The sequence below is a fragment of the Amphibalanus amphitrite genome, unplaced genomic scaffold (assembly GCF_019059575.1).
Source record: "Amphibalanus amphitrite isolate SeventyFive unplaced genomic scaffold, NRLGWU_Aamphi_draft 000279F_arrow, whole genome shotgun sequence".
Classification (NCBI taxonomy): Eukaryota; Metazoa; Arthropoda; class Thecostraca; order Balanomorpha; family Balanidae; genus Amphibalanus; species Amphibalanus amphitrite.
This window is the reverse complement of record NW_024881774.1, coordinates 435725-455286: the sequence shown is the minus strand read 5'-3', so window position 1 is coordinate 455286 and position 19562 is coordinate 435725. Positions and strand designations below refer to the sequence as shown.

At 48.5% G+C, this 19562-nt stretch overlaps 1 protein-coding gene across 1 annotated transcript; it reads right to left on the bottom strand.

Annotated features, from left to right (window-relative positions):
- Window positions 1-180: 180 nt before the first annotated feature.
- Window positions 181-14543, bottom strand: LOC122387265 (fatty acid-binding protein-like). Its single transcript, XM_043377330.1, has 4 exons — window positions 14236-14543; window positions 4854-5029; window positions 1430-1531; window positions 181-932 (listed from the first exon to the last, which is right to left on the bottom strand). Exons 1-4 carry the CDS (start codon window positions 14300-14302, stop codon window positions 867-869), a joined length of 411 nt encoding a protein of 136 aa, XP_043233265.1. The 5' UTR covers window positions 14303-14543; the 3' UTR covers window positions 181-866.
- Between the last annotated feature and the right edge of the window lie 5019 nt (window positions 14544-19562).

The following is a 19562-nucleotide window of genomic DNA, read 5'->3' as shown; positions in this document are numbered from 1 at the left end:
ACAACGCTGCGCAAATACCTATTACGGCTTCGCTAACTGCGTTGGGTTGCAAGATATTAGCGAGTAGCACACATACACTGCATATCCACATGAGCCGCGCCGAAAAGGTGTTCGTCGATTGAATGGTTTTCCCTCTCCCAACACCTTTGGCGCTCACCCTCAAGCTGGAAATATACAAAATTATAAGCCACGTACATATAGATATATTGTGCGTAACTTGACCCATTATATTTAACAAAGTATGAAACCTACGTGCAAACGTATACCAGCCTATACATACCATTATATTATAGGACAGAGCATGACATGTTCACGAAGCGTCGCTTCATAGCATCTTACAAGCATTTTCATATTCGGCCTCCCTTTTCATTGAAAACACAAAGGCTTCAGATGACAGGAGCCCGATCTAGTTAGTACGGAGCTTGGCCGGGTAGGCTATGCCACTAATATATGTTTTTTATGAGAGCTCAGTGAATAACAGCTTGCTCCGTAGCAAAGACCAAACCCCACTACACCGGACTATGAACATTCGGAGACTGAGAAAGACTATGTGGAGGTCCTTTCGCCAGGACAGTTTGACTGTTACATCACATAGACTCGCATTGCAACGGTATACCCTCAGTAGCCTTTGTGCAGGGACGAGGACTCCCATTAAAGTTTACAAATCAACGAAAAACGAATACAACAAATCGTCCCTTACACCCTTTAAAAATAGTGCGCCAATGTGCGGGGTCTGTGTTAGGTAGCAGCTGTTGGGCCGTGCAGCTCTCTCGCGGCGCATGGTCCGTGTCAGGGCGAGTGTGACGGTCCGGTGCCGCCCGCTGCAGGGCCGGGCCGGGCCGTCAAATCGCGCCCCATCCACCCAATCAAGCGGTGGTCTGGCGCCGGAAGTGTCGGGTCGCCTTCACACCAGAGTCCTTGTGCTCCAGCGTCTGAGAACAGCAACGGTAAGCTTACAGAAACAGCGGTACACTGATCTACGCACAAAAAGGCAGGCGGGACAACTGAAGGGTACTTCACTCGTCTTTTATTTTGCTGCTAACTTTGACATTTACCGTGGCATATTTAGTTAGCGATAATATACTTCAATGTATTTGATCAGATTAAGTCCTTAATTTTAACAAAATGATATAATATTTTGCTAGAGAAAAAGAACATAATTTTTGCCTTCTTTCCAAATAAAACAAATAACGACATAGAACACGAATGGGATATAACACATTTCTTAACACGGAATAAACATTCAAACCTCCGAAACAAGATCTGCAAAGTGTTTTAAGAACTTAATAATCAATACGATCAATAGCACAACAGCACCATATGAATTCCAGCATCACCAAGATGCTCTGGTACATCGGAGCATTGCGGACTCGGCTGTGGGCGGCCGTGGGCGGCCGGACGAGCCGGCACGTTCAGTCGTCGCCCTCACCATGTCCATGCCGGCCTCGGTGAAGGCCCGCGTGATGACAATCTTGCCCTTGACGCTATCTTGCTCCTGAATCAGCGAGTCGCCCTCTCTGCGGATCACGTTCTGCGGTACGGCGTGCAAACCAGTCGCCGCAGGTCAGACAGTGCAACTAGCGGCATACTTTGTACGACACTGACACATAACGAATTCACAGAGGTATTGTATGCATATTTGTTTGGAAATTTGCTGTGAAAAGGTGTAGTTTTAAAGGGACCCTCCAACCTTCAAAAAAGTTAATGAATTGGCATGAAAGTGATGTTCCTCGGTTCAGAAAGAGCGAAAACGAATATCTGACAAATTTAATCGAAAAATATTCGCCGGTTTTCAAGATATTAGACTTTTACTTTTGTTTACTTTTTGGGATCTCCGCTGTTCCTAGCGACTATATTTGAAAGTGCGGCATTTGTTGCGCGCAAAGCAGCATATACCACCGCGTGCAACCAAACGTTTTAGTAAAAGATTTAAAAATCATAGATCTCCGCTGACGTCACAAATTCTCAGGGGCATTCCAATGCATTAGCCCCTTAGAATCCGAAAACTGCAAGTTTGAATTCCATATCTCCGTGTTGAAGCATTTTTTGATGTTGTGACTTGTGAGTGCCCAAACCGGTATTTTCAGGCCATGGCCACCAATTTGGCCATCTCAACTAAACTAATGTTAACCCGCGCCCGGCTGGGGGTCCTGGATTTCCACGCCCTGCTGGGGGGGGGGGGTGTTTGAACACCGCCCCTTGTAACTCGGCTCCTGGGCCACGTAGCGATACGCGGAAGGCGGCGTTCGAAAGAGCGTAAAAAATAATGACGAAATCACTTCGGTCAACTTTTTGGTCAGGTCAAAGGTCAGGTCACCAGAGGTCATTGAAGGCAAAATTTCCCCGATTTCCAGGTCGAATGTCGACAATTTCCAAGAAGCCAACGCATAACTCGGGAACCAATAGAGCTACAGCGCCGCGGAAAAGCGCATTCGATAGCCCTATTAACGCCCTTTCTGAGTAATTCTTTCGGATTTGACCTAACGTCAACGGTTTTGCCTGCAGGGGGCAAAAACTGCAAAAATAGCCGATTTTCGGAAACAGTTTTTCTGCAATAACTTTTGACTCAAGCCTTGTACGAGCTTACTTTTACCGGCATCGTGTTCCTCTCGTCAAGACGCATCGAATGAACTATAACTTGACCTTGAAAGGTCAACTTGAAAATTTGACCTCAGGTCAAGGTCATGACCTGACCGGAAAGGGTCATGTTGCATATCAGTCGATCCGTATCGTCGAGCTGAACACATCTAAGGCGTTTTCATCGCTCTAGCATGCCTCTATCAAAAGTTATTTGCGAAAAACTGTTAGATACCATTCGTGACCTAAGATGACCTCAGGGCATAAACAAGGGTCACGGACACCATTTTCATGTTCAGTGTGTCTAAACCACTTGTAATTCGGTGCTTGGGAGTGTTTATAATGTCTTTCGTCCAAAAGAGGCGCATTTCAATTTTCTCCCATTGACTTATAATGGGGAGGTCGCAAAATTGACCTGACCTTAGGTCATCGATATCAAAATTCTGAGATAAACATTTTGTACATGCTATTGCTCTTAGCAATCGCTGAAAGTTTCAAAGCGATCAGTCACTCGGTGTAGCTATGACAGACATTGAAACTTTTTATGAGGTGAGGTCACTTCAAGTGACCTGGTGACCTGACCTTGAATGGCCTTGGTCTGAAATTTTCACAACATGTGTAGAATTGATGTATGATAAGGTGTACCAAAAACGGCGGCGCTCCGCGCCGCCGTTTTTGAGATATTCGCGAAAACCACAAGGGGGGGTGTTCAAACACCCCCCCCCCCAGCAGGGCGCGGGTTAAGGTGGGATGGTCACTTTAAACATGAAATATGACAGTCGTAGTTTTAAACATGAAGCTGTCAACAATGGTCGCTAACTGGATTTTTGGTTTCACCTCAAAAGCCAGGTTAGATCCAGGTTCCAGGTTAGATCGGTTCACGTCAGGAGATCCCAGAGGAGGCACCGATATGTCAAGTTTGTATGAAACCGTTTTCGTCGCTCCTCGCAATGCTGCTTAACCTTCCAGGCGGTGGGGGGGGGGCATTTTTTGCCCCCCCCCCCTCCTTTAGTTTTTTCGATATATCTCGAGAACCGCTGCGCCGATCGTCACCAAACTTTCAGTACCCTCCCGGGAGCAGCTAGCGCACATGGTGACCAAAAATTTTTCCAAAGGCTATGATAGGTTGGCCGCTAATGACGTCAGAGTGACGTCATTTTTGCCATTTTCGACCCAAAAAAGGTTTCGCGGGAAGAGCTGTCAGGCCTACAGCTTTAGAGATAGAGAAAAATGTTTGAGACATAAAAGGTGTGGAATTTAATGTGCTACAAAACTGCTATTTCGCTTTTTCGATTTTTTTTATTTTGACCCCCAAAAATCAAAAAATATATTTTTTGAATATAATTGCCTAAAATCCAAGAAGTTTTTTGAATTTCGAAAAAAACCGGAATCTATGTGATAGCCCCTACCGCCTTCTATCTACATACCAAATTTGAGATCGATACCTCTTTTTTGGCCAAGTTGTAGCGAAAAAACTGTTCAAAATTGATGACGTCAAATTTTCAAACTCAATTTTTATCAATGCTAGACCTCGTGGCGCAAAACAAAGACCACCATTAGACTCCCCGTGACGAGCTGCATCGAATTGATACCCATTTTATGCAAAAATATCAACTTTGAAATTTGACCTTTTTTGACCTGACCTTGACCTGACCTCCACCAGAAAGTGACCTTAACCGTACCTGATGGTCTTATAACCAACACCATTGAGTTGGAAATGAAAAACTGGCCATAAAACATGCATCGCATAACCTTAGTAAAGTTGGGCTCATGTGGTGGGCCCCTTGGTGACCTTTGGTGACCTGACCTGTGACCTGACCTGGTATGACCAGTGACTTCTAATAGCAATATATGTACTAGACAACTGACGCCTTATCGCTGATTTTCGACAAAATGCGTTTTACTCGGTGTTATAGCGCTTTCCCTAGAAGCCCTGTGAACGGTGAAACATTTTATCTTTGACCTTACCTGTGACGTCATCGGTGACCCCGAGGTCAATGAAATTTGGTTTCCCACAACAAATTTGACAGGGCTATCGAACGCCGTTTGAATTTTCCGGATCCGTCCAGTAGTTTCGGAGATACGGGGGGCAAAAAATTGCCCCCCCCCCATCGCGCGGAAGGTGGCTGGTAGGCCCACCGCCTGCCGGGTTAATGCTGCACCTGGTCAGTGCGCAATGCACAGTGGGCTTAGATTTTAAGCCCTGACAGACAGAAGCAACCGAGTCCAGTCTGAGCGCCTTCTCAACAACATCGCTACTATGTAATGCTACTCACCTCAGTCTTATCTCCAGACATCAGAGAATCTTCAAACTTTTCACCAAGTTTGAACTTCATGTCGAGCGTCTTAAGCATAGTGACCGTCTTGATGCGGAACGAATCATCGCCTTCATCGGTCACTTCCACGCAAGGATGCGAGTTGCACATGATTTTCCGAGGAACCCATGGCACGCCTGCAACAGAACAATGTTTTCACATGTTTGAGAAACGTATCACCTGCGCCGATCTGTCATGCTCCATAAAGCGTAATACGAAGGTAGCCCCACTCGTGCCGGCGAGGGGTCCGGTCGCGGGGGTCCGGTCGCAATTCATCGAGGCGGGATGGGCGTTGTTACACCTCCCCTCTATCTCGGCTCCTATTTCACATGGCGACCAGCGATAAGCTGCGCTCGAAAGGGCTTCACATATGTATCATGAAGCATTACTCGATCATTTTTATGCGAGGCAAAATTAAAAGTTTCGGTCTTCAGTGGTCATCAAACGTAGAATTACGCTGTATCTGACGTTCATTGGCGAACTGGCTTACAGCTGCTAAACTAATCGATCACCTACAACGTCGCACAAAACGCATTTGAAAGACCGTTTAGCCCTCGCAGTTATAGGGTGGAGGGGGGGGGGGTAAACGGACCCCCACCCCCACCACCACCATGATCCTGAACCAAATGGCCTTGTTTCTCAAGACTGCAATGCAGGCCAGAACGGCGATTCGGTGTAAGTCAGCGCATATGTGTACCCACACTTTTTTATATTAGAAACGTGTCACCATGTGGTATGGTATAGTCACCGACGGTGGGGGGGGGGGTCGGGAGGGGGAGGGGGGTCACGACCCCCACTCTTGAAAACCGGGGGTGTCAACCCCCTCCACATTTTTCGATGTTGAATATGATTTTTATCTTGTCAGTGAAGTTGGCGTCGACAGCACTTCAACAAATACAAACTCAGATTCAGAATCTCTCCGGGAGTTCCATTATAGCCTATAGGTCAATGATTGCAACCAGGTAATGGCAGCATGACAAGACAATATTTATAGCCAGCGCACCGACCGCGGAGGGCGGATATCCACTCCCCCCCCCCCACACACACACACACTGAAGTTTTTCATGAAAAGCGGAAACACCGCGGCACGTAGCGCCGCGAAATTTTGCATGACTACTCCCCCGTCAACTTTACATATTATGTGCAAGTTTGAACCTCCTACCTTTCAAGGTCAAGTCACCAGGTCACTTCGAATGACCCGACCTGAAATCACTTTTTGCAACTTTGCCCGCAGTAGATGTCAAAGTCCTTTGAAACACGTTGCAGGATGTAATGAGGTCATTAGTAGCTACAAGTTGTATACCTCGTAATTTCGATATCGATGACCTAAGGTCAGGTGAAGTTCTTGACCTCCTATTATACCCATACCTAAGTCAATAGGGGAAAACCCTACTGTCTGATTTTTTCACTAAAACGCGTCGAAATGGCCTAATATACCTTGAATGACTTCATACACGATCAACCTTGACTAATGACTACCCCGAGGCCTGTTTTGCTCTTGAGCAACTGTAAGGTCATGTGGCGTCATCAGGGGTTAGGCTAATAGGCTAAAGGTTTTTTGCTAATAGCTCCTTACAGGAACGAGATAATGCCGCGCTGAAGTTCTCATTGTGTTCAGCTCGTCAAGGCGCATCGAATGATATGCATGATGACCTGGAGGTCACGTGCTCTGAAGTCAACCTTTGACCTTGACCTTTCGAGGTCAACATATAAATACTATATGTTTCGATGCGGATCGACGAGAGAATCACGATGGTGCTACTTTGTTCCTAGCTTAGTTACTTCTAAAGTTATTACGGAGCGAGCGAAGCGAGCGTAGTCTTTCCTTAGATTAACGGAAATTTCTGAGTATGAGCGGCCGGCCGGCCGGCCGGCCGTGCGGACGCTTTGCGAGGCTTATATCTCAGCAACCACTTGACCGATTTACACGCGGTAATTTTTGTAGGGTAGCTTCATTCCTTCTACCAAGTATTGGACTATTCCCGATGCATGTGGGTGACCCCTTATGCACGTGCCACGTGCAAAACGAAGAGGTGTCAGTTTTGTAATTGTTGCAATATCTCGGTAACTACTTGGCCGATATCGCTGAAAGTTGGCATGTTAGTAGGCACCCACTAGGCACTGCATATCCATGTGCCAGAGTTGGGGTGCTGCTGCACGTGCGCACGTGCAGGGGTCGTTTCCAGATCTCGAGAACGGCTCGACCGATTGCGCTCAAATTTGGTACACGGTTAGGGACCGGTTAGTAGGGTGCCGTGCACAAGTCAGTTGGGACCCATTTTGCACGTGCGCACGTGCAGGGTGCCGCTCCCAGATCTCGAGAACGGCTGGGCCGATTGTGCTCAAATTTGGCACATCGCTAGAAACCGGTCAGTAGGGTGCCGTGCACAAGTTAGTTGGAGGATGTTCACGTCGGACGCACGTTACGCCACTTCTAGCCCAACTGGACTGTCAGAGCGTGGACTCCCTCATACGCGAGAGAGATATCATTACCGTCCACAAGCTGACACACTCGCATCTGGCTCCTGTCAGACTGAAACAGCTGCTAACACGGCGCAGTGAGGTGTCAAGCCGCTGTACCCGGGCTACGGAGGCGGGTCACCTGGAGCTGCCCCAGGTGCGCTCTGAGCGGGCCCGGCGGCACTTTTGTTTCCGGGCCGCTATGAGCTGGAACGATGCCTCTGATGCTGTCAGGGAGCCAGTAACTGTCGCCACGTGTCGTGCGAGACTGCGATCAAAGTGAGCTTCTGCACTGTGATGACTGCATTTTAACTCTGTATCAACTTTGTGTATTAATCTGTAGAACGCGTCGCGAGGTACAGTGTTTTATAGATAGGCTGTGATTCTTGAGCGGTGACAATAATATGTAGGTATGTAGAAACCATGTGACCATAATTTGTATGTAGGTACCAATACCATACATGATGCTTCAATGTACATTGACGCAAGCTTTAAAACCCACCATGTGGAGGCTTAAGATCGTAAATAAATAAATAAATAAATAAATAAATAAAGGAACCCCCTCGAAATTTCGCACGTGCAAGACTCACCCCCTCGCTCGCTCTGTTAGTCGCCCCAAAAGGCGCTATACTGGTTCGAGAAAAACTCGAATTTCTAGCGCCGCTATTTGGACTATTTTGACCCCTGTGACGTTATCTCTGACCTGACCTGAAAATGACCTCAGTAAAAATTGTAGACCTTATCCGTATGTACCCCATGCCGTCTAATGCTTGTCGATATCTTGCTTCGTTCTCGAGCTATCAGGGGGCGGATGCCTAAACTGCCCCGAGCGTTCGTCTGAGTTCAGCTCAAGGATACAGATCAATGTTGACACCACCTTTTCCGGTCAGGTCATGACCTTGACCTTACGTCAAATTTTCGAATTGACCTTTGAAGGTCAAAATATTGTTCATTTAACGCGTCTCGACGAGAGAAGCGTGATGCCGGTCAAAGTAAGCTCACACGCAAGGTTTCAGTCATAAGTTATTGCAGAAAAACGTTCGCTTAAAAATAATTGTTTTGGCAGTTTTTGCCCCCTGCAGGCTAAACCGCTGACCGTGTTGGGTCAAATCTGAGAATTACTCAGAAAGTGCGTTAACAGGACTACAGAGTGCGCGTCTCGACGAGAGGAACATTACACTACGGCTGGTATTAATGAGGTGACTCTCTTGATTCAAAAATTATTGCAGAAAAAAAAACATTTTTCGTGAAACGGCTATTTTAGATTTATTGCCATCTGCACTCTGCAGGTTAAACCGTTGGCCTTAGGTCAAATATGAGGATGCACTATGAGAAGAACGTTAGCCCGCGCCCCGCTAGGGGTACTGGATTTCCACGCCCTGCTGGGGGGGTTATAACCCCCCACCCCACCCCACCCCCTCCGTCTAACTCGGCTCCTGGGCCACGTAGCGATACGCGGAAGGCAGCGTTCGAAAGAGCGCCAAAAATAACGAAATTACTTCATTCACTTTTTGGGTCAGGTCAAAGGTCGGGCCACCAGAGGTCATTAAAGGCAAAATTTCGCCGATTTTCAAGTCAAATGTCGACAATTTCCGACGCCAACGCATAACTCGGGAACCAATCGAGCTACAGCGCCGCGGAAAAGCGCATTTGATAGCCCTATCAACGCACTTTCTGAGCAATTCTCTCAGATTTGACCTAGAGTCAGCGGTTTTGCCTTCATGTGGCAAAAACTGCCAAAATAGCCGATTATTTCAGAGACAGTTTTTCTGCAATAACTTTTGATCCAAGCCTTGCACGAGGTTACTCTTACCAACATCGTGTTTCTCTCGTCAAGACGTATCGAATGAACTATAATTTGACCTTGACAAGGTCAACTTGAAAATTTGACCTCAGGTCAAGGTCATGACCTGACCGGAAAGTGTCATGTTGCATATCAGTCGATCCGTATCGTCGAGTTGAACACATCCAAGGCGTTTTCATCGCTCTAGCGTACCTTTATCAAAAGTTATTCGGGAAAAACTGTTAGGTACCATTTGTGACCTGAGATGACCTCAGGGGCATAAGCAGGGGTCACGGATACCATTTTCATGTTCAGTGTGTCTTAGTTACTTTTAATCCAGTGTTTGGGAGTGTTAATAATGGCTTTCGTCCAAAAGCGGCGCCTTTCAATTTTCTCCCATTGACTTATAAGATCGCAAATATACCTGACCTTAGGTCATTGATATCAAAATTCTGATATATATATATATATATATATATATATATATATATATATATATATATATATATATATATATATATATATATATATATATATATATATATATATATATATATATATATATATATATATATATATATATATATATATATATATATATATATTGTACATACCTACTATTGCACTTAGCAATCGCTGAAAGTTTCAAAGCGATCGGACACTCGGTGTAGCTATGGCAGACATTGACACTTTTTATGAGGTCAGGTCACTTCAAGTGGCCTGGTGACCTGACCTTGAACGACCTTAGTCTGAAATTTTTTACAACATATGTAAAATTGATGTATGATAAGGTGTGCCAAAAACGGCGCCGCGTTTTTTAGACATTTGCGAAAAACCACAGTTAAAAGAGCGGATTAAAAGAGCTATCGAATGCGCTTTTCCGCGGCGCTGTAGCTCTATTCATTTCCGAGTGATGCGCCGGTTTATCGAAAATTGTCGAAAATTGGCGACCTCTGATGACCTCTGGTGAGCTGATCTTTGACCTCACCTAAAAAAAGTAACCGGAACAATGTCCTAATTTCAACGCTCTCTCGAACGCCGCCTACGGCGACGGCGTGGCCGTGCCGCTACGTGGCTCAGGAGACTATAGTTAATTAGAATTAGCGGTCCCTCGCCCCCACTCCACCCCCCCCCCCCCGCCGGCCACCCGAGCCCCAGCGGGGCGCGGTTATTTAGGGGGCCCGCGCTTACAGCTCGCCTCACATAGTACCAGATGCAGCCGGTTGTTGCCGGCAGGGCTGCGGAGTCGGAGTCGGAGTCGGTCGGAGTCGACAGTTGTGACCGGAGTCGGAGTCGGAGTCGGTCGGAGTCGACAGTTGTGACCGGAGTCGGAGTCGGAGTCGGAGTCGGAGTCGGAGTCGGAGTCGGTCGGAGTCGACAGTTGTGACCGGAGGGGCATTCCACGATAGATCGTACCAGGCCAGTCACCCTCATCTCTCAGATTTGAATGAAAATTGGTACAAGGGGTAATCATAGGCTCCAAAAACACCTGTCAAAATATCAGACTTCTCAGATCAAAACTTTTTTAGTTACATTGCATAATATTTTCTAAACTTCAGATTGTAAGGGTGAGTTTGATGAGCTATAACTCAAAAACGAGCTAAGCAAGCAACAAACGGTAAACAGCTTTGAACTAACGATGAATCAAAGATTAATACAGTATTTTTAAAATTGGAAAGAAAAGCTTAACATATTGAAAAAAGTCGTGGTATTTTTTTAAATTGTCTATAATGGGCCTTGGGACCAAAATTTTTGCCATTTTTATTTTTTCAAAATAAACCTCAGGTCCTTTAAAATCGACATGCAAAAAAATTAGAAAGGTGTTCTTTCTATAAGTTCCTCATTTAAATGTATACAAAATGAGTTTCCGGGGGGATCGGTACGACCCCAGCTCGCCGTTTCGCCTCTAATGGAGCTAGAACCTTGCGGAAAAAAACGAGCATGTGCGCCGTTACAAGATGCATCGAATAATACCACATTTTAAGGTCTCGGGTTCATTGGTGACCCCTGAGGTCATTTCAAGTGACCCAAATTACGGGTCCGGTTTTTGATAGATAACTTCGCAACAAATGGTCGCAGAGCCGCGATTTTAGCATCTTTGTGTTTGCCTAGCTCCGGCGCGTCGAATGGTATACTGTTTGTTCTGGTGAAGTCAGCTTAAGTCGCTGACCTCGGGTCAGCACACTGCCGTGTATTTGGCTCCGCGCCCCGACCGGGCGGCGAGTTACCTAAGTGTGGAACTACAAGTTGATTCTAGGGCTCTGATTGGTGACTTTGGTCGGGGGATGACGCTTATAGCATGACGTCACTCGCGTACTTGGCCGGACCAACGGCGCGGCGCAGGCGCGCCGAGCCAACCCAGAGGCTCTCAAACTCAATTGTACAGATCCTGCGCATTGAATGGCGAAACTTCGGCGAGTTCGCTTGAGTTTGGAAGCCCCTGCCAGAGAACTGGAGACGGCCGGATTATTTGCTGGACAGTGGGCAGCGCAGATGGCGATTGACGGTGCCAAAAAGATGATAGGGGAAAAGGAGTTGAGACTTGAGCAGTGAATTATAAGCCTGTTGCATAGCTGAGTGGTAAATTGTAAAATACTTAGGGTTTGAAGAGCTGCAGTGTAGTTTAGCCGACTCAGGGGCATTCTGCCGAGTTATGTAAGGCGGAAGGGTCGAAATTCGCAAGTCGTTTGTTTCCATGATTGCCTGATTAAAATGTAAAACGTATCAAATGTTTAGTTGATAATACAGCGAGGTTCGGCATCTGCTCAATCCATTTCTTCTCTGCACTAGTGCATTCGCCACTGTAATTCATTGTAAGAGGCACTGGGCTGCGCCGCCTGTTAATTATTCCGAAACCACCAGTGAATTCATTTGCTGTCGTCACAGTCACTCACAGCAATACGAATCGTTCAGTCGTGCGCTGGGGGTCCGCCAAGTTTAAGTGTGCTGCAGAATGCAGACTGGACCGCCGAGAATATAACACTTCCGTCTCCCTGGGCGAGCGGCGCATGGAGCCGAAGGAAACTGCTTCAGTTTTTTTTTTTGTGGGGAGGATACCCATGTTTGAAAATTATGTTATGGAATGATGTGATAAGGAAAAGGACGGTTTCTTGAATTGAGGGTTGTTGAGAACAGGCAGATTTTCTCATTTGCTACCCGATACAACACGAAAAGACGCAAAATAAGTCTAATAAAAGATAAGGGACTTCGTGAATCATGCCTAATTGACCGCGACCAAGTTATTTGCCAATGCAGGTAGGCACTAGGTAGGTAGATACTCATTTGTGAACAGAACGTTCCACCACCCCTCGCCAGAAATTCAATCAGCAGTTGCTTATTAAAACGTTTGAGTGCACCTGACAACCTTTAAAAATGACGTACTCCCTTTCAATGGTTCGTGCGAAGACACAAAGCCAGAATCAGCCAAGCAATATCGGAATCCATTGCGCAGTGTGTCGGATGTGCCCCCAGTTTTCAATCCACATAGCATAGCACACACTGCTAAATGCAGGTACGCTCACCTACACATTAGGTATTCGAAGGACTTAATAGCTCATACACATGGAAGAAACACATGAAATGTGAATTATAGCTGCAGCAGAAGTTTGGCGTCCGATGCCTCTTCGCCAAGTTAAGACCATGCCAATCTCGGCCAGTCTGCCGCCGCGCCGGCACTGGCCGTGATGTGACGTCATCCGGCCGGCTCGGCGCTGGGTAGTTCCACACTTAGGTAACTCGCGACCGGGCGGCCCAGCCGGCAGCCAGCCCCCGGGCTTCACGTGACCGCTCGAGTCCGCGGTAAAGCCAACCAGCGCCGCTACAGAGATGGTTAACAGTCGGGTCAGGCCACGAAGCTGAGTGAATGAGATCATATTGCACATCATTCGATTCGCAATGTCTTTCCGAGTCCATTGGTAGCTTTCCCGTCTCTCTAGCTCAATTTGATCGAGAGTTATTGACGAAAAACTCTTATGACCCTAGTGACGTACGAATGACGTCACGAAAGATCAACAATGCAAAAGTGAGGCGAAAATGACTTCAACTGAACTTTCAGTAACCAGTGATGTCACTAGGCAGCTTTACCACACCATTTGTAGGCTCTTTTCCGAAATCACAATTCGAGACCATTACGGTGACGCAAAATAAGTACATTTATAGATAGAACACCTTCCTAATTTTTTGCATACCTACTACTTAAAAATGATCCAAAAATGTTTTTAAGTAAATAAAAATTCAAAAAAAAAATGGTCCCAAAGGCATAAAAATGCAAATTTAAGGAAACTCGAGGTGTTATATATCAAAAATAGTACATATTTCAAAATTTTGAAAATGCATATTATTCTTTGTTTCAATGCAAGTTTAATGCCGTATAGCATTTGGCATTTGGATTATCCTTCTTAGAGTTACAGCCCGCCAAACTTGGGGCTGCAACGCAAGATCCAAAACATGTTATACACTATAACTCAAAAACCACTCATCTGATAAGCTTGAAATTGTTACAGGAGGATTCAGAGCCCCTGATTACCCCTGAGACCAATTATCGTTAAAATCCGAGAGATGAGGGTGTCAAATTCGAAAAAAGTGGTACGATCTATCGTGGAATGCCCCCGGAGTCGGAGTCGGAGTCGGAGTCGATTTTAGAAACCCGAGCCGGCGTCGGAGTCGGAGTCACCGAAAATCTGTCGACTCCGCAGCCCTGCTAGGTCTGCGGAGTCGGAGTCGGGAGTTGGAGTCGGTCGGAGTCGACAATTCTGCCCGGAGTCGGAGTCGGAGTCGGAGCTGGTTTTTGAAAGCCGAAGTCGGAGTCGGAGTCGGAGTCGCCGAAAATCCATCGACTCCGCATCCCTGGTTGCCGGCACAGCTGATCGTCGAGAGCAAACCCACAGTGCATTTGCAGACCCACAGTCCAAGGCCCTATATAATGTGCCACAGACGCCACAGTCTGTAGGGAGACCGAGTGCATAGGCAGGTCCACAGTGTAGAAACAGACCCGCAGTGTAGGTAAGCAGTCCCATAGTGCATAGGCAGGCCCACACACAGGGTTTAGATGTCATACAGTGATTAGGTAGACCCACATGCTATGTCTTTAGGCAGACCTACCGACAGCCGAGAAGAAGGCGTCCAAGTTCTCGCTGCTCTCATGCCGATACACGCCCGGGATGGTCATACCGGCGGCCTGGCACAACCTCACACAGTACGATCACCAGACTGGAGACACCCAGACACTAAAACACGCGCAACACCCGACGCCTACTACGCCATACCCCTTCCCCTGCCAAACACTCTACGCCGCGGCGCGGCCTTGAGCTCCGGCAGCTGAGCCAGAAGGCCCTGGGCGCTTCTCGATGCGAGCGCCCCTGGCGGCTACATGACCCAACCGCCTGGAGGGGCGCGCCTCGACTGTTCCGGTCGGGCGGAGAGTCGGGGGAGGGCGTAGTGCGTACGGATGATTGAAATGAGGTGCGTGCTTTACATTAACTTTAGCGTGTCGGTAAAGCTGATACACAGTCTAGCGTCTCATAGGCGGCGGAACGGGGGGGGGGCACCGGGGCACCGTGCCCCCTTGAATTCTGCAAGGGGACACCAATAGCAAGGTGCCCCCCTTAAATTTGATGTATTACTACCAGGGGCGGATTCGGGAAAATTCCAAGGGGAGGGTCATGACTCATAAATCGAAGAGGTGCCCCTACCTATACCCAAAATTAAAACCTCAACGGATTTCGGCCGTGGTGCCTTATTTTCAGTTTTTTATCTATTTTTTTTTTTTTGATTAGTCATGTGATGACTGGTGCCCCTGCTAGGCCGCTGGTGCCCCTGGAAAGACTGTGGTACCTTCCTACCCTGCCCCCTGACAAGCCTACGGTGGGCCGTCACATGACTTAGGCGCCCATGGGCCCTGACAGGCCCGTAGTGCCCCTGACAGGCCTGTGGTGTCCTTGCTAGGCCTGTGGTGTCCCTGGGCCAGGGGCCTTGGCAGGTCTGTGGTGTCCTTGGCGAGCCTGTGGTGCCCCTGCTAGAACGCAGGTGCCCTTGACAGGTTTGTGGTGCCCCTGACAATCCTAAAGTGCCAACAACAGGCTTGTGGTGCCCTTGACAGGCCCATGGTGCCCTTGCGAGGCCGGTGGTTCCCCTGCGAAGCCGATAGTGCCCCTGGCAGGTCTGTGGTGCCCCTGGAAGACCTGTAGTGCTTTTGCTAGGCCGATGGTGCTCCTGACAGGCCTGTGGTGCGACTGTCAGGCCCGTGGTGCCCCTGCTAGGCCTGTGGTACCCATGGCGGGCCTTTGGTGTCCCTGTCGGCTGTCAGGCCTGTGGTGCTCCTGGCAGGCATGTGGTGACCCCAGGCCCTAAGTCATATCCCATGTGACCTTCCCCCGGGATTCGCCACTGATTAGTACTGCGATGGCTTCTTGGGAATTTGATACGTGTAGGATAAATGGAATTTATCAAACGACAATAAGGAAGAGACAAACCCATAGGTACTTGAAGATCACCTTAACCCGCGCCCTGCTGGGGGGGGGGGGTGTTTGAACACCCCCCTTGTGGTACACCTTATCATACATCAATTCTACACATGTTGTGAAAATTTCAGACCAAGGTCATTCAAGGTCAGGTCACCAGGTCACTTGAAGTGACCTCACCTCATAAAAAGTTTCAATGTCTGTCAGAGCTACACCGAGTGACCGATCGCTTTGAAACTTTCAGCGATTGCTAAGAGCAATAGCATGTACAAAATGTATATCTCGGAATTTTGATATCGATGACCTAAGGTCAGGTCAATTTTGCGACCTCCCCATTCAGGTCAATGGGTCAGGTCAATGGGAGAAAATTGAAATGCGCCTCTTTTGGACAAAAGACATTATAAACACTCCCAAACACCGAATTACGAGTGGTTTAGACACACTGAACATGAAAATGGTGTCCGTGACCCTTGTTTATGCCCTGAGGTCATCTTAGGTCACGAATGGTGTCTAACAGTTTTTCGCAAATAACTTTTGATTGAGGCATGCTAGAGCGATGAAAACGCCTTAAATGTGTTCAGCTCGACGATACGGATCGACTGATATGCAACATGACCCTTTCCGGTCAGGTCATGACCTTGACCTGAGGTCAAATTTTCAAGTTGACCTTTCAAGGTCAACTTATAGTTCATTCGATGCGTCTTGACGAGAGGAACACAATGCCGGTAAAAGTAAGCTCGTACAAGGCTTGGGTCAAAAGTTATTGCAGAAAACTGTTTCCGAAAAAATCGGCTATTTTTGCAGTTTTTCCCCCTGCAGGCAAAACCGTTGACGTTAGGTCAAATCTGAGAGAATTACTCAGAAAGGGCTTTAATAGGGCTATCGAATGCGCTTTTCAGCGGTGCTGTAGCTCTATTGGTTCTCGAGTTATGCGTTGGCTTCTTGGAAATTTTCGACATTCGACCTGGAAATCGGCGAAATTTTGCCTTCAATGACCTCTGGTGACCTGACCTTTGACCTGACCAAAAATTGACCGAAGTGATTTCCTCATTATTTTTGACGCTCTTTCGAACGCCGCCTTCCGCGTATCGCTACGTGGCCCAGGAGCCGAGTTACAAGGGGGGGGGTGTTCAAACACCCCCCCCCCCAGCAGGGCGTGGAAATCCAGGACCCCCAGCCGGGCGCTGAAGGTGGGAACCCTCCCACCTTCAAAAAAGTTTATGAATTGGCATGGAAGTGATGTTGCTCGGTTCAGAAAGAGCGAAAACGAATATCTACCAAATTTCACCGAAAAATATTCACTGGTTTTCAAGATACCTATTAGACTTTTACTTTTGTTTACTTTTTGGGATCTCCCTGTTTCTAGCGACTTTATTTGGAAGCAATAGTTTGGCAGCTAAAAGTGCAGCACTTGTTGCGCGCAAAGCAGCATATACCACACTGAACTCTACATATCAGGCTTCAGGCCTTCGGCCTGAAGCCAGATACATAACCACTTAACCTAAAAATATTTGATTTACTATTGCCTGTAATCTCTCCTAAGGCATTGCCTTCGGCACTGCACTGCTTTGCATTGAGCTGATTCCGTGTTTTTTACATAATGACGTCACTTTCAGTGACTATGTAATCCCTGGACATTATGAACTCTGGCCCATTCAAGGCACTGGCCATTTTGAACACTGGACACATCGTGCCCTGGACATTATGAACCCTGGCCATTTCGAATACTGGACACATCGTGCCCTGGACATTATGAACCCTGGCCATTTTGAACACTGGACACATCGTGCCCTGGACATTATGAACCCTGGCCTCTTTGAATATACCCTATCTGCAGCCAGTTGGCCACATTTGGACCATGCAATCCCTGGACATTATGAGCTCTGGCCCATTCAAGGCACTGGCCATTTTGACACTGGGCATAGCGTACCCTGGACATTATGAACCCTGGCCAGAATGAATGCTCCCCGCTCCCGACTGGGGCGACGTGCGGCGGCCGGTGCGCGGCCGCTGGGTCCCGCCCCGTCCGCGGCGCGGAGAGCTGCCGCGTCCCTCCCCTGACGACCGGGTCCAGACGCGTCCAGTGTCGGTCCAGCCCCGGCTGCCCCGCGGTGAAGGGGAACAGCGTCCCGCGCCCACTGACCCGGCGGTCCCGCAACCGGACCGGCTAGCTGCCAGGTCCGGGCATCGCTGGGTGACCCGCTAGCCACCGAGAAGTTCCACCGGCTCCTCCGGGTGGAATCTGAAAACAGGGCGCCTGGGGCGATTTGATCAAGGATCTTGAAATTGTCACGTGACAATCGCCTGTTTGATGGACTAGAGAAGAGAACTTCTAAGTAATCACTTGACTAATACGTCCTCTGGCCCGTTTTCAGATTCCACCCTCCTCCGCGCAGGGGTGCCAGATTGTCGTCCTCTGTCATCCTCGTCTTCCGGCTCCTCCCACCCGTGCCGATCTCGCACAGGTGAACCCGGCGATGCCGAATCCGACCAGCCACCGCGGCCGGCCGCGGCCGGGGATCATCGGCGGGCGGGGTGCAGAGTAGCGGCCGTCCCGGTCAAGTTCATCCCAGCGGACGAGGCGGCCGGACACCGCGCTGGCCACCTCTGCTACTTCCAGGCCCTCCTCTCGTGTCAGCTCTGTGAGAGGCACTGCTCAAACGTAGACGCTTTCTGGCGAAACAACAGACATCTCTCGGCATGGGACAGTCCGATGGTCCGACCAGGTCACCAGAAAGTGTCGATATAGGGCCGCGTTATAAGACGGCACACATATTTTCTTCGCTTGGCCGTCCTCTCCGAATATCTCGGGACACGCCTGATGGACCAGCTGACGAACCTGAAGACGGTAGCTTTGGGCGGGAAGACTTCCTTTATTCAGTGTCGCCAGGTCCTGTGACGCATGCCCTACAGAGCCGTTCGCACCACCGAAGTGTGCCTTGAGTTGTTCCGTCACTGGTGCTAGCGACAGCTGACCTCCAGTGTCTCCAGTGTGCTGTTGACGACCGACAGGGCCCGTCCATGACACCTGGCCGCGATGATAGTTTCAAGCTTGGAGTCCGGCAGGCCTCCCAATTCTGCCAGTCTAGAGCACTGTTGGAGAAAGTCCTCCGGCCGGCCTGATCTGTCGTAAGTCGGGAAATCACTCACGGAGACGGACACCACAGTCTCCATATCTCATCCCACCGCTGCCACCATGTAACGTTGAAACGCGCTGTGCGCTCCGTGCACGCACTACCGATAGGGAGGTCCGAACACGACCGTAGCCAGTTACCGACTGTGTTTTCGTCTGACCTGAACCGCCTGCGGCGGAGCAGTGGCGACCCCAGTCACAGCCGCATAGGCACCTCGAGAAGAGCGAACAGGGAAGGCCCACAGTAACACACGTGTTCACCGGGTTACGTCGGGACTCGCCGGAACTGGAAGAGTGGAACCGGAAGTTTCGCTTTTTCTGTTTGTTTAGATACGTTTACTGCTATAACTTCTTACATGTCAGTAGCAAGTTCGTTCGTAAAGAGGCAACACGTGTCATATCTCATGGAGCGTTAGTCCAATCGAAGATGCTGTGCGGACGGCAGCGTGCCTGCAACAAAAACGTTAGTACCACACCACAAAATACAATCGAATAAAACAAGCTACATATTGTTGGGTGCAACGGCTTTTTTTTGGGGGGGGGGGTATGGTATTCAAAACAGACGGAATCTGTATCCTATGGTTTTTTTCCGGAACTCCCGGTAACAGTCAATCCTAACTGCTTGCACCTGCGAGTGTGGCCGATGTAACTTCGTGAGATGTTCTTCCTATCATATTCGTATGATATGGTTAACACTACGTCATAACAATACCAGTTGGCAGTTGCCAAAATATCAGCCGAAAATATTGGCACCCGTGAATCACCCACCCCGGCTGGTGTGACGCCGCGGGGGACGGGGAGGCGGGGGAGGGGGGGGGGGCTGGAACGAGGCGCGC